This window comes from Tilletiaria anomala (assembly GCF_000711695.1).
Source record: "Tilletiaria anomala UBC 951 chromosome Unknown K437scaffold_2, whole genome shotgun sequence".
Lineage (NCBI taxonomy): Eukaryota > Fungi > Basidiomycota > Exobasidiomycetes > Georgefischeriales > Tilletiariaceae > Tilletiaria > Tilletiaria anomala.
Genome location: NW_013547020.1, coordinates 446,441 through 457,298, shown reverse-complemented (window position 1 = coordinate 457,298; position 10,858 = coordinate 446,441). Strand labels below are relative to the sequence as shown.

Genomic DNA, 10,858 nt, shown 5'->3' with positions numbered 1-10,858 from the left:
GAATCAGTTCAAGTATATTTTGTGCACATCATCCGCCCTTCGGAAATGTGGGAAGGCTGATGTGGGAAAGGTTGGGCCGAGCTGCGGCTGGCCAAGACCAGTCGATGCAGAGTGTGGAAGGGTAGGAAAGCCTGGCGTCTCCTCGCCTTCCGCCTCAAGTGCTCTCTGCGAGAGGCAGAAGGGAAGTCCTCTGACTCTTGTTTTCCCCAAACTATGTGGGTCGCTCTTCAGAGTGACCTGGATCACGGCGAGGTTACGCACTATAACGACACTGACTACAACGCTGACCTTGAGACCACTCTGATAGGCCAGGAAGCACAGGCTCCATAGTGTTAGGGTTAGAGTTAAAACTCTGGGGTGAGGCCTCAAGAAATTTTTCTAACCTTTTCCCCATTTGGAGAAGTCCTCCTTATGGCCCCTTCATAAGAAAAAGTTGAGATTTTGGATTTATTGTATTAAGATTGTCGAATAGTCGCAGTGATGGTCCTGAATCACTTGACTCGCCTCATCTTCATCAGCTGTTTCATTGTATACATGCAAATTGGACGTTGTGCTGTGGGAACAGCGAGCGAGAATCGCTGTGAGCGGTCGTAGGAAAGCAAAAGCAGTGGATTAGGGCTAAGCTCTGGGCATATAGCCCGAACAAGAAATTGCTCCAGCGGTCCTCCCAGGCCTCAGCCTTTGCTGTCCCCTCACATGTGCAGGCTCTCAGAAAAGGCTCATCAAAGGGCTAAGAAAATCAAGCATTCATCATCACCGTGTTCCACATTTTTCCGTAATGTATTTTGGACGCCCTGTGGAAAAGTTTTGAAGGCGAACTGTTTCGCTTGTGGGGACAAGTTGTAACATACTCCGGGGCTTTTGCACAGCCCTACGAGAAGTGTCAACCCGACGATAGTGAAGCACGTTGTGGAAATCACTTTGCGTCATCACCAGTTCCACCAGATGTCCATGATGAAAGCCGGCAAGGCAGTCCTGTCTAAGAGCACCGATCTGAGAAGGTCGTATTGCCTTTTGATGTTCATGTCGGCAAGATGAAAGGACGAAGGGATGTGAAATGCGTTCGAAGTGCAACAACTGTGCTGGAAGCCCTGTTGCTCACTGAATGAGAAGTGAGATCTGACAGAGGAACAAGTGCGCTGAGAGCGAAGCTCCCTGTCGAACGAAGCAGTGCGACGAGCAAAGACCCAATATTAATGATCAATCATTAGACCACCAACAAGTTTCTGGTGGAAGGTATGTCGGTCCTGCGTCGTGCCCCATTATCAATGTGACGTCGCTGGCTCGACCGCACAATGCACGAACTGAGGAGCCGAGGCAGCAACATTGTGATGATCACCACAGACGTTCATATTATAATAAAACAGCGAGTCAAGAGGACGGCACCAAGGCGGGTTTCTTGAGGCGAACGCATTGATGAATGGATGGGTGTGACGATGCGCCCGGCGCAGCACAGCTAAGAACTTTGGAAAACTGTATCGCATGTCGTCCGCTACTGCCTCGTAAATCTGTGTCATCATCAGCGTCGGCCCAGACACTGGCGAGTCGATCGTGCGTGCCTTTGCACAGGCGGATCGCCTTGCTCTCGCGCTCCATCGACATGCTCAAGGAGAAGGCATTGGCGAGCGACAGTCTCGCTAACGATGCTGAACGTGCTTGAACCCACTACGCCGGATGCGACCAACGAAAAAAGCACCCAGAGACGTCTGACAACCTTGGAAAGGACTGGAAGGGCAGGCATGTTCACGCCGCAATCATAAACCCGACCGGCGGCTTCGTCATGGGACCGCTCATGAAGACCTGGGCAGCCGAACTCTCAAGACCACTCTCGATGTCCAAGTGTGAGTCGATGCGCTCCGAAGACTATTCCACATACTGATGCATTAACTACCCACTTTTCCGTTGTCGGCGCACTCGCCTTTGCCCAGGGCTTCACCTAAGCATGACATCTCGCCCCAATTGGGAAGCCCTTCCGGCGCTTCTAACGGCTGCTACGAACCGCTTCTCAGATGGGAATGCAAGTCTACAAGGTCGCCCTCCCTCCTCGGCCGTTTCTGCTGCCAAGCAAGGCATGTGCGCCATCGACCAGTCTATCGCATGCGAATATCATCCACAGAGCATCCACGTCGCACATTTCGTACTCCATGGGATGATGTCACAGAGCAAACCACAAGCTCTGTAGGCAAAGCAAAGAGGCACTAGACGCTCGCCAGAGCTCCCTGTGCCGCTTGGGCCACACTGACTTTGGGCCACACTGACTTCCGCGCCGCTGACTGTGATTTTTCTACATCATTGCAGCGCAATTGCACAGGTACACCCCAATGTGTACCGTCAGCACTGCAATGCTGAGTCTAATGAGCTAGACCTGTGCCCCTTCAGCGAGCAGTTCTAGGCTCTGTAACGTCATTTGTACTTGTCTGCGACACGCCCTCGATCCATCGCTGCTCGCTTTCGCAGTTTGGCACAATGGCCTTGCTCCCCTACCATTAGAACAAGTCTGCAGCTCTGGCCCTCTTCTGGCCAGCAACAAGCCCGCCCTGGCTGCTGTCCTGGTCCGCCATCTCGCTGTCGGCGGCGGCGGTAGCGGCATTCACATGCATACTTTTTATGTCTGCCTCGTGCTGCATAGCGGCTGCTGGATCAGCTACAACAGCCGCGTTGGCAGTGGCGAGCGCCTCGGTGGTGAGATTTTCTGGGTCTGCACTCGCCGGCGCTGCGTTGCCAGGTGATGCAATAGGGTAAGCTTGAACTTGCTGTGACAGTGTCACCATCGGCGGTGGCAGTGCTGGTGCGCCTGTGTTGAATCTACCATAGGCCGCACCATAGCCAGGAGGACCCTGGGCAGGAGCGGGAGGTGGTTGAACCGCGCGGAATTGTTGCCAGCCTGGGAGCACGTTAGCTTGCTGCTGCGCCTGAATCTTCATAGCGTCCGCAGGGTCCTCAGGATCGAGATAAGTGTACTTGCTGGTGCTTGCAAGCTTCTCGTCAGGTGACAGTACCGCATCTGTGTACACCATCCGGCTCTTTGCGCCGCTCTTGATGGCTCGCTGGTGCGGAGATGGCTGGGGAGCTGCAGGCGGCGCCGCAGACGGCGTGGAAGGGGCGGCGCCTGGCATACCCGGGGGCGAACCGCTAAAGCCCGGAGGAGGGAAAGCCGGTGGTGGCCCGCTATATGGTCCTGGGAGCGGTCGAATTTGCCTATTTGCGGAGCAAAATCAGCTAAATTGTCTCTACAAAGGAAGTGTTGCATGCCCGACTCACGCGAATCCAGGCGGTGGACCAGCATATAATCCAGGCGGGGCCATACCAGCCAATGCGCTCATCACACTCAGAGGCGGTGCTTTCCCTGCCATAAGCGCCTTGTGCGCCTCGAGCTGAGCGCGGAGCCGGTCGGCAGGGATCACGCTCTTGTCAACGCGTGGCTTCTTGCTCGATCTGAATTCTCCACCACCGCCCCCATCGGTTCCTGCAGCCCTTGCCGCTTTTCGAGAGTGATACTCTGCGAGATCTGCAGCAGGAATACCTTCCATGCCATAGATTTCAATATCGAAAGTGTCTCGCCCCGGAAGTGTATTCTCAAGCCTGCAGCCACAAAGCGGCCATGTTAGCACTTGGAGCTTTGCTGTTCAAAGTCTTATAAAAGCAATCCTTGGACTCACCTTCCGGGCTCTGACTTGTGGACTTGCTGCAGATGAACAGCAAGTCCACCGGCAGTGTTCAGCCTTCTGGGGCATTGCGGACATCGGTAGTGTTTGGCCTTCTGGTGTTGCAGTAGAACTGTGCAGATGGGAAAGATTTCCAGGCCCTTCAGTCTGCCAGTTCTGCCCATGAAACAGTGAAGGAATAAGCCTCACCTTTCTCATCTTCGAATTCACGGCTGGCCCAGATGAAAAAAGAAAGTGGTAGAGTCAGCACATGTGGAAAGACCAGCTGCAGGAATAAGTAGTCGAGAACTCCGAACTTACTCGCAGTACCAACACCACGCCTCCAGAGTCGGGCCCTTCTTTTTCTTCGCCATCCTAATCAACTGCTGCGCGGCTCGAACCCTTGTACGTTAGCAATCCGGGAGTTGATGACAGTGGGGATGAATGCAGTCGCTGCCTATGTGACGAAAATGGTGATACGAACAAGTCGAGTTCAGTTGGTGTCGAGAAAGCCGCGCCAACTAGGACCGCATGTGTGGTGTATTGTAAAGCCACGCACATAGTACGCCCCCAAGTAGGGTTATTGTATGTCAGTACTGGCCACATCAAATTTGCGTTCATTCATTTTCCATCTTACTGTATCCATATCCCTCTCATCCTTGCCTCATCTTGAGTTTGACCCACATGGCCTATATGCAGTGACCCATCCTGATACTGCCGGACAGACGCCTCGTTTGCATTAGGTGAAATTAAGATCCTCAAACGAGTATACTGCATGGCCGGCGCCTTACTGCCTTGTAGCCGCGTGGTGTCCGCGCACCTCGTTGCCACTTCGCTAGTGATCAAGATCCGACCCATCAGAGCGATCGATAATATCTTTCCTTGCTGGTTGAAAGACCTTCGAATAAACTACCTCAAAGCGAGAACTTACACATTCAAGATGCCTTCAGTCACCCCCTTACGTACAGCTGATACTGTCACCGATCCTCCGCCCCCTGCAAAACGGCGGAGAGTTCAAGATACTGGCGAAGAGGTGGACAAGCAGCTCAAGGTTGCACAATCTCAAAAGGCACGGCAAGCAGACTACATGGAACGCATGGGCGTCAAGGGCGTGCCAGATACTCCACTACCCAAATCCACATCAAGGATCGATTTTTCCAAAGGTCTCTTCCTCGCACCTATGGTTCGCATCGGGACACTGCCAACTCGCCTCATCTCGCTGGAACATGGCGCTGATCTGGTTTGGAGTCCAGAGATTGTTGACCGAGCAATAATCGGTACTGACCGCGTCGTAGATAGTGAGTTCGAGCTAAACGGATCAATTCCTCAAAAAAGTGCTGACATTCTCTGTCGTCAGACCGCACTGGTATCATAAGATATATTCGCGCAGATGCTGCCGGCAGTAGGCCAGCCGACGCCGGCTCGGCAGAACGGGAGGTTTTCTCTACGCACCCGATCGAAAAGCCATACATGATCTTCCAACTCGGTAGCGCCACCCCGGCTCTCGCATATGCGGCCGTGTCCCACGTTGCGCAGGATGTCGCGGGCGTGGATCTCAATTGCGGCTGCCCCAAGCCTTTCAGCACGCACGGAGGAATGGGCAGCAACTTGCTCTCCACACCTGATCTTCTCTGCGATATTCTCGTAGCCATGCGCAAAGCTGCACCCTCGCATGTGAGCGTGACGTGCAAGATTCGCCTGCTACCAACGCAAGAAGAGACCCTCGACTTGGTCAAAAAAATTGTTCGCACCAGCACTGTAGACGCCATCACTGTCCACTGCCGCACAAAAGAAATGCGACCACGCGAAAAGGCGTTGAGTTCGCGTCTGATTGAAATTGCACAGGTGATCAAGGTGGAAAGCGCTGGACAAGTCCCCGTGGTCGTCAATGGCGACTGCTGGGACCCGGAGGAGGCGCAGCGGATCATGGACCTCACAGGCGTCACTGCGGCCATGATTGCCCGCGGCGCTGAGTCCAATCCGAGCGTCTTTCGGCGATCGGCTCCACCCCTAAGCGTCAAGAGTGTCGTAGCACCAGCTTGGGTGCGCTATGCACTGGCGCTCGATAACCCCTTTGGAAACACCAAGTACTGCATGAACCAACTGGCCATTCGCCCGGCATTGCAACCGGCCGCGCCCAGTGCGAGCAAGAAGGAACAGAGCAAGCCCGTCAGCAAACCTTACGAAGGGGAGCAAGGCAAGAATGCGTTGTCGAAAGCCGATGCGAACACTTTGAAGCAGAAGATGGCACAGGCGAAGAGTATCGAAGACATGGCGAAACTTTTCAACATTGATCCTGTTACTCAACGCAAGAACCCTTTGGACGAGCTCCTGCGGCCGCTGAGAGTGGCGCTGGAAGCGCGTCAGACGCATCATCACATATAATCACTTCGCAGCATGCATTCATGTATTGTGAGGAAACTTCACGCTGCATTCTACACCAACGCACGCGTTTACACCTGTGTCATCTCGGCGATCCTACTCTTGAGATACGAAACTAGTTTGTCCAACTTGACTTCGTCGCCTTTGCCCGCGCCTTCTTCACTGCCTTTGCCCAGCTGCGCCTTGACGCGTACGATACCGGCCTTCCACTCTTCTGGTGCCAGCATGACGGCGAACGGTACGCGGTCCTTCTCGATCGCCGCGAAGGATTGCTGCACTTTTGGCTTGTTTTTGTACAGGAACTCGGCCTGCGTCAAAGAAAGGAAAAGAAAAAGGAGAAAGTCAGCCTGTGACAGATGGTCGTGCGGAAACGAGAGCACCCCAGCGCACCTTGATGTCGTGGTCCCAAAGCATCTTGGCGACTTGCATGCGTTCGGCAAGCAGACCATCACCCATGTTCATCACAAAGACCTCTACCTTCTTGGGTCTGACGCTCATCGGCTCTCCCCTCGCCTGTGCGTCCCTGAGCTGTTGCATTTTGATAGCAAACACGCGCTCGACGCCGATGCTGACGCCAACGCAGGGTACTGCATCGGGCTTCTTCGAGTTGGAGAACATGCCGACAAGGTTATCGTACCGCCCGCCGGCAGCGATCGAGCCGACGCCGACCGTGCTCTCGTCGACCTCCTCATCTTCCCCCTCAGGCTTTTTCTTGCTCTTCTTGCTGCTGCTGGCCGAACTTTCTGACCGCACAATGGGCTTGGCTGCTGCACCTTCCTCGGTGAAGCCTGGCGGGGCGGAGGCAGATGTGACGGCCTCGTAGATGATGCCAGTATAGTAATCGAGGCCGCGAGCGAGGCTAAGGTCGAAGCTCATACGGCGTGTGACGCCAAAGATGTCGAGGTAGTTGAAAAGAAGCGCCATATCCTTGAGACCCTGCGCTGCAAGCGGGTGAGCGGAAAGCTTTTCGTCCATCTCGAGCTTCTCAAGCAGGTCGCGTGAGCCCTTGAGCTTGACGTATTCGCCGATGTGATCGGCGATGCTTTCGTCCAGACCCTTATCGACAACCATTTCCCGCTTAACCTCGCTCCAGGGCGACTTGTCGAGTTTGTCCACTGCGCTAGAGATGGTACGGATCTTCTCTTCTGGCACGCCACAGATGCTAAAGATGGCATCGAGGATCTTGCGGTGGTTGATCTTGATGGTGAACTCGCCCATCTCGAGGGCTTCGAGCGCCTCTACAAGGATGGAGAGCACCTCTGCATCCGGCACCATGGGGTCGTACACGCCGGCAATGTCGATATCACATTGGTAGAATTCGCGGAAGCGGCCCTTGGTCATCACCGGCTGATCTCGTCGGTAGACCTTGGCGATGTGGTAGCGCTTGATGGTGCCGTAATCGGATGGGTTCATGGCGACAAATCGAGCGAAGGGGACCTGTAGGACAATCAGCAGCATCAGATTATGTTTTTGGGTCTCGTTAGTGAGCGCAATGAGCGCGGGGCTGAATTACCAACAGTCAAATCGTACCGCAGACTGCAGAGTTCTCCACCCTGGTCCTGCAGGTCGTAGATGAGTTTCCCTCCATCCTCGCCATATTTTCCGGTGAGAATCTCCTTAAGTTCAAAGACAGGTGTGTCGATGGTGACAGCGCCGTGCGTCTCGAATACTTTGGTGATCTTGGAGAATATCTGTGATCGGAGTGCCATCGACAATGGCTCCCAATCCCGCGTCCCCTTGGGTGTTTTTATGACCAGCTTCCCACCCGAAGATCCTTTCTTGGAGCCGCTTGCGCTACCGCCTGCGCCGACTGTGAGGAGTTCCATTTGTTTTTTGAGCTCGAGCAGAACATCTACCTGAGCTTTGACCTCTTCCGGACTCGCTTTGGCAGCCTTGAGTTCACGGACCTTGTGGCCTTGCTCTAAGATGGAGGCCTGCAGCGCGGCAGTTTGGTCATTACCCAGTTGGCCAGTCTGTGATGCCGCCATATTGACTTCTTCAGGCCGACTGTCTGAAGAGGCGATATGAAGTGGCTTGTATGTTGGCACACGTGGACGAGCACCAAATGAAGATCCAATTGCAGTCGCTGTCCGAGTCGCAGGGCCTCGAGGTGTGCAACGTTTACCGACCGATCGGAGCGTGGGAGCGGCAGCGGCGGCTAGCTTTGATGAGCGCAACAGCACGCCCATGAACTTCCTAGGTTTTTTGGCGAGGCAAGTGCTCGTGGTGACGTTCTCAACCTGCGTGATGGGTATTGAGTCGCTACCAACAATCTCAAAATCTTTTGAGGAAGAGATGCATCAAGTGATTCTGTGCAACTAGTCGAGCGATACTCCGATGCGTCGCACTTTCTTCCTTTCTTTCTTTCTCCTGGGCAAAGCCTTGCCGCAGAAAAAGAAAGGCGAGGGACTCAAGTAGGGTTATTCATCCGGAGCAGTCCTTTCAAAACTCCCCGAATTCGTCGCCCCAAGGCCCCACAACTCACCAGGCAGTAGCAGCAACGAGCATCACGTCTGCGTTACCACTTCTGGAGCATGTGGACGGACGATGAGGCCAGTGCAAAGGGTTTTTTGGATGGTTTGTGAAGGGCAAGTAGATTTTATACATAGTATTCAAGAGTGGCCATGGAAGGCTGCGCTTCAATCCGGACTCGGGCCTCCGAGCGCCTCATCGGTCATTAGCCTACGTATTTGATTGGGTGGTGGTGCGGCACTTCCTTGCGGCGCGTGGGCCATCCCAATACGAAAAAGCCAATGCCAACAGCAAAGGCACGCCCCGTCTCTCCGCTCTCGTCACCTCTCGCCATCATCGGTTCGTTGAATCCGCGTTGTATAGTTGCATATGCATGTGCGAACCGCTCTTCTTTCGTCGATAGGTACGACAAGGCACGCACTCCCCCCCCCCCCGTCAATCCCGGCCTGTGACAACCGGGGCTACAGTCCATTGAGTCGTTGCACGTTTAGCTACAAACTGCGGCCTCTATAAAAAGGCCAAGGAAGGCGCATAGGGCGGAAATAAGGTATGTCCTCTGTGCACGCCACACGCGCATGCAAGACCGCGCCGATCGTCTCAGTCCTGACAAAGCCCCCCTGCCTGCTTTCGCACACCTCGCTTGGCTCCTGCGCAATGCATATTAATACCGACACCGACCGCGTCGCTCACACGCTTGGTACGACTGATGCTGCCCCTTCGCAGCATTCCTTGCCGGCACCGGTTGCGAAGCTGACGGAGATGGCAGCGCTTCCCCCGCCGAACGTAGATCCAGCAAGCATTGAGGTAGCCGGTTTCGAGCGGCCTGGCGCACGTACACCGCGGCGCTCTGTCTCTTTTGGGGTAGAGGATAGCGTAACCGTCAGCGCGATGCCGAGTGCCGATGGCGCATCCGCTGCAGGTATCGGCGCAGGCGCAGGTGGTGCCAATGGCGCTGTCCTCAACGACATGTCCACCTCTTCCTCGGTCGCGTCCATCCCAGTCTCCGTCTCAGCGGCCGGATTCAGCGCGCAACCCTCGTCTCACCCGACGCTTTCCGGGCAACCGACGCTGCGCTCAGCGCTCAAGCCGTCCGCGTCACAGTACAAGAAGTTACCGCCCGCAGTGCAGTATCAACACCCAGACCCGCTCCTGCGCAGGCTCCGGTTGGTCGATGAGCGCGGCAAGGCGATCAATCTGCGCAAGCACTTCGGGAGAGACGTTAAGTGCGTCGGCTTCTACTTCAGCAGCCAGTGGGCAGGGCAGCCGCTCAAAGAGTACCACAAGACCATCACCAATTTCTGTCTGCGACATCCAAACGAGTTCAAAGTGGTCTACGTCAGCGTCGATGTGGATGAGCAGTGGTACAAGGCCGGCATAAAGGGCAAGCCGTGGGTTTCGATGGTGTGGACCGACGGCTCGTCGCCGGACCCGTCGTCGAGCGAAACACCATCGAGCGCGACGACAACGGCGACACAAAAGGACCTGGCCGCTATGCCACACCCTTCCGCTGCGCTGTACAATGCGGAGAACTTTTTGCTGGCTGGTGAGGCAGATATTGACGAGTCGCTCTCGCACTCGGACACGTCCGGCGAGGCGTACTTGCGTCCTTTTTCGCGCGTCCACCTCGCCAGCAAGCTCAACATCATCGCCGCGCCGACGCTCTGCGTCTACCACCTTCCCAGCGGCAAGATGCTCGACTGGAACGTGCGTATGGCCAAGCTCAACCCTAGCCGCGAGGCGGATACGTGGGAGAGGTGGCAGAAGGGCGAAAAGGTCGCGTCGGCTGGCGTGATAGGTGCGTCTTGGTTGTTCGCGTTTTCGCTTTTGGTCTCTGTTTCTCCCCTTTCCCCTATACCTGACCCTCTTCTTTCCTATACTTGCAGATGTAGTGGCTCGCCGCCCATTCACATTCGTGCTCTTCTTCATTTCCATCATTTACTTCCTCTTCGTGCGCATCGCCGGTCCCGAGTACAACGTAAGTCATCGATGCATGCTTTTGCGAACCCTGAAAACGCCGGGCTGATATTAATTTAACACTTTTCTTGGTACAGTACGTTGCCAGGTTCCTGCTGCAGCTTGATCAGAAATATTCGCCCATACCATAAATAGCTGTCGGAAGCACACCGCCAGGCGACGAGTAATGGCGATGCCGACTGCGATTCTGCGGTACCCGGAAAAAGGCTGCATGGGAAATCGATGAGCGAGATGTTGCGCAGGGAAACGGCAGGGCCAAATCCTCTAGCCAGCCGAGACTTCTGATGGAATACGGCCGAGATTACGCTCTTTTCCTGTACTATGTCTTACCGCTGTGATGATACGAAGGAACCTCCGCGGGGATTCGTGGGGTAAGACGAACGTGA

At 54.9% G+C, this 10,858-nt stretch overlaps 5 protein-coding genes across 5 annotated transcripts; 3 read left to right on the top strand and 2 right to left on the bottom strand.

Moving 5' to 3' along the window:
* The first annotated feature begins 1,650 nt into the window (after positions 1 to 1,650).
* Positions 1,651 to 2,334, top strand: K437DRAFT_72839 (uncharacterized protein). Its single transcript, XM_013390874.1, has 2 exons — positions 1,651 to 1,841; positions 1,929 to 2,334. The coding sequence occupies exons 1-2, from the start codon at positions 1,781 to 1,783 to the stop codon at positions 2,180 to 2,182; spliced, it is 315 nt and encodes a 104-aa protein (XP_013246328.1). The 5' UTR covers positions 1,651 to 1,780; the 3' UTR covers positions 2,183 to 2,334.
* K437DRAFT_72830 (uncharacterized protein) lies at positions 2,335 to 4,098 on the bottom strand. The gene is made up of 5 exons (XM_013390873.1): positions 3,966 to 4,098; positions 3,855 to 3,877; positions 3,660 to 3,777; positions 3,262 to 3,582; positions 2,335 to 3,198 (listed from the first exon to the last, which is right to left on the bottom strand). Exons 1-5 carry the CDS (start codon positions 4,016 to 4,018, stop codon positions 2,487 to 2,489), a joined length of 1,227 nt encoding a protein of 408 aa, XP_013246327.1. The 5' UTR covers positions 4,019 to 4,098; the 3' UTR covers positions 2,335 to 2,486.
* Positions 4,099 to 4,584: 486 nt separating this feature from the next.
* On the top strand, positions 4,585 to 6,029 carry K437DRAFT_265844 (FMN-linked oxidoreductase; the record flags this gene model as incomplete). The annotated part of the gene is made up of 2 exons (XM_013390872.1): positions 4,585 to 4,942; positions 5,002 to 6,029. 2 exons carry the CDS (start codon positions 4,585 to 4,587, stop codon positions 6,027 to 6,029), a joined length of 1,386 nt encoding a protein of 461 aa, XP_013246326.1.
* Positions 6,030 to 6,097: 68 nt separating this feature from the next.
* K437DRAFT_218969 (histidyl-tRNA synthetase) lies at positions 6,098 to 8,014 on the bottom strand (the record flags this gene model as incomplete). Its single annotated transcript, XM_013390871.1, has 3 exons — positions 6,098 to 6,334; positions 6,417 to 7,463; positions 7,544 to 8,014. The coding sequence occupies 3 exons, from the start codon at positions 8,012 to 8,014 to the stop codon at positions 6,098 to 6,100; spliced, it is 1,755 nt and encodes a 584-aa protein (XP_013246325.1).
* Positions 8,015 to 8,907: 893 nt separating this feature from the next.
* Positions 8,908 to 10,841, top strand: K437DRAFT_253190 (uncharacterized protein). The gene is made up of 4 exons (XM_013390870.1): positions 8,908 to 9,045; positions 9,222 to 10,293; positions 10,382 to 10,473; positions 10,550 to 10,841. The coding sequence occupies exons 2-4, from the start codon at positions 9,258 to 9,260 to the stop codon at positions 10,601 to 10,603; spliced, it is 1,182 nt and encodes a 393-aa protein (XP_013246324.1). The 5' UTR covers positions 8,908 to 9,045; positions 9,222 to 9,257; the 3' UTR covers positions 10,604 to 10,841.
* The last annotated feature ends 17 nt before the right edge of the window (positions 10,842 to 10,858 follow it).

Excerpts from the sequence above, each read along its gene's own strand:
- K437DRAFT_72839 (XM_013390874.1), top strand. The coding sequence starts at position 1,781 with ATGGGACCGCTCATGAAGACCTGGGCAGCCGAACTCTCAAGACCACTC. Across the intron at positions 1,842-1,928 it reads ACCACTCTCGATGTCCAAGT|GGCTTCACCTAAGCATGACA; the intron begins GTGAGTCGATGC and ends GCCTTTGCCCAG.
- K437DRAFT_72830 (XM_013390873.1), bottom strand. The coding sequence starts at position 4,018 with ATGGCGAAGAAAAAGAAGGGCCCGACTCTGGAGGCGTGGTGTTGGTAC. Across the intron at positions 3,878-3,965 it reads GCGTGGTGTTGGTACTGCGA|CCGTGAATTCGAAGATGAGA; the intron begins GTAAGTTCGGAG and ends CATCTGGGCCAG. Across the intron at positions 3,778-3,854 it reads TGAATTCGAAGATGAGAAAG|TTCTACTGCAACACCAGAAG; the intron begins GTGAGGCTTATT and ends CCATCTGCACAG.
- K437DRAFT_253190 (XM_013390870.1), top strand. The coding sequence starts at position 9,258 with ATGGCAGCGCTTCCCCCGCCGAACGTAGATCCAGCAAGCATTGAGGTA. Across the intron at positions 10,294-10,381 it reads CGCGTCGGCTGGCGTGATAG|ATGTAGTGGCTCGCCGCCCA; the intron begins GTGCGTCTTGGT and ends CTATACTTGCAG. Across the intron at positions 10,474-10,549 it reads TCGCCGGTCCCGAGTACAAC|TACGTTGCCAGGTTCCTGCT; the intron begins GTAAGTCATCGA and ends TTCTTGGTACAG.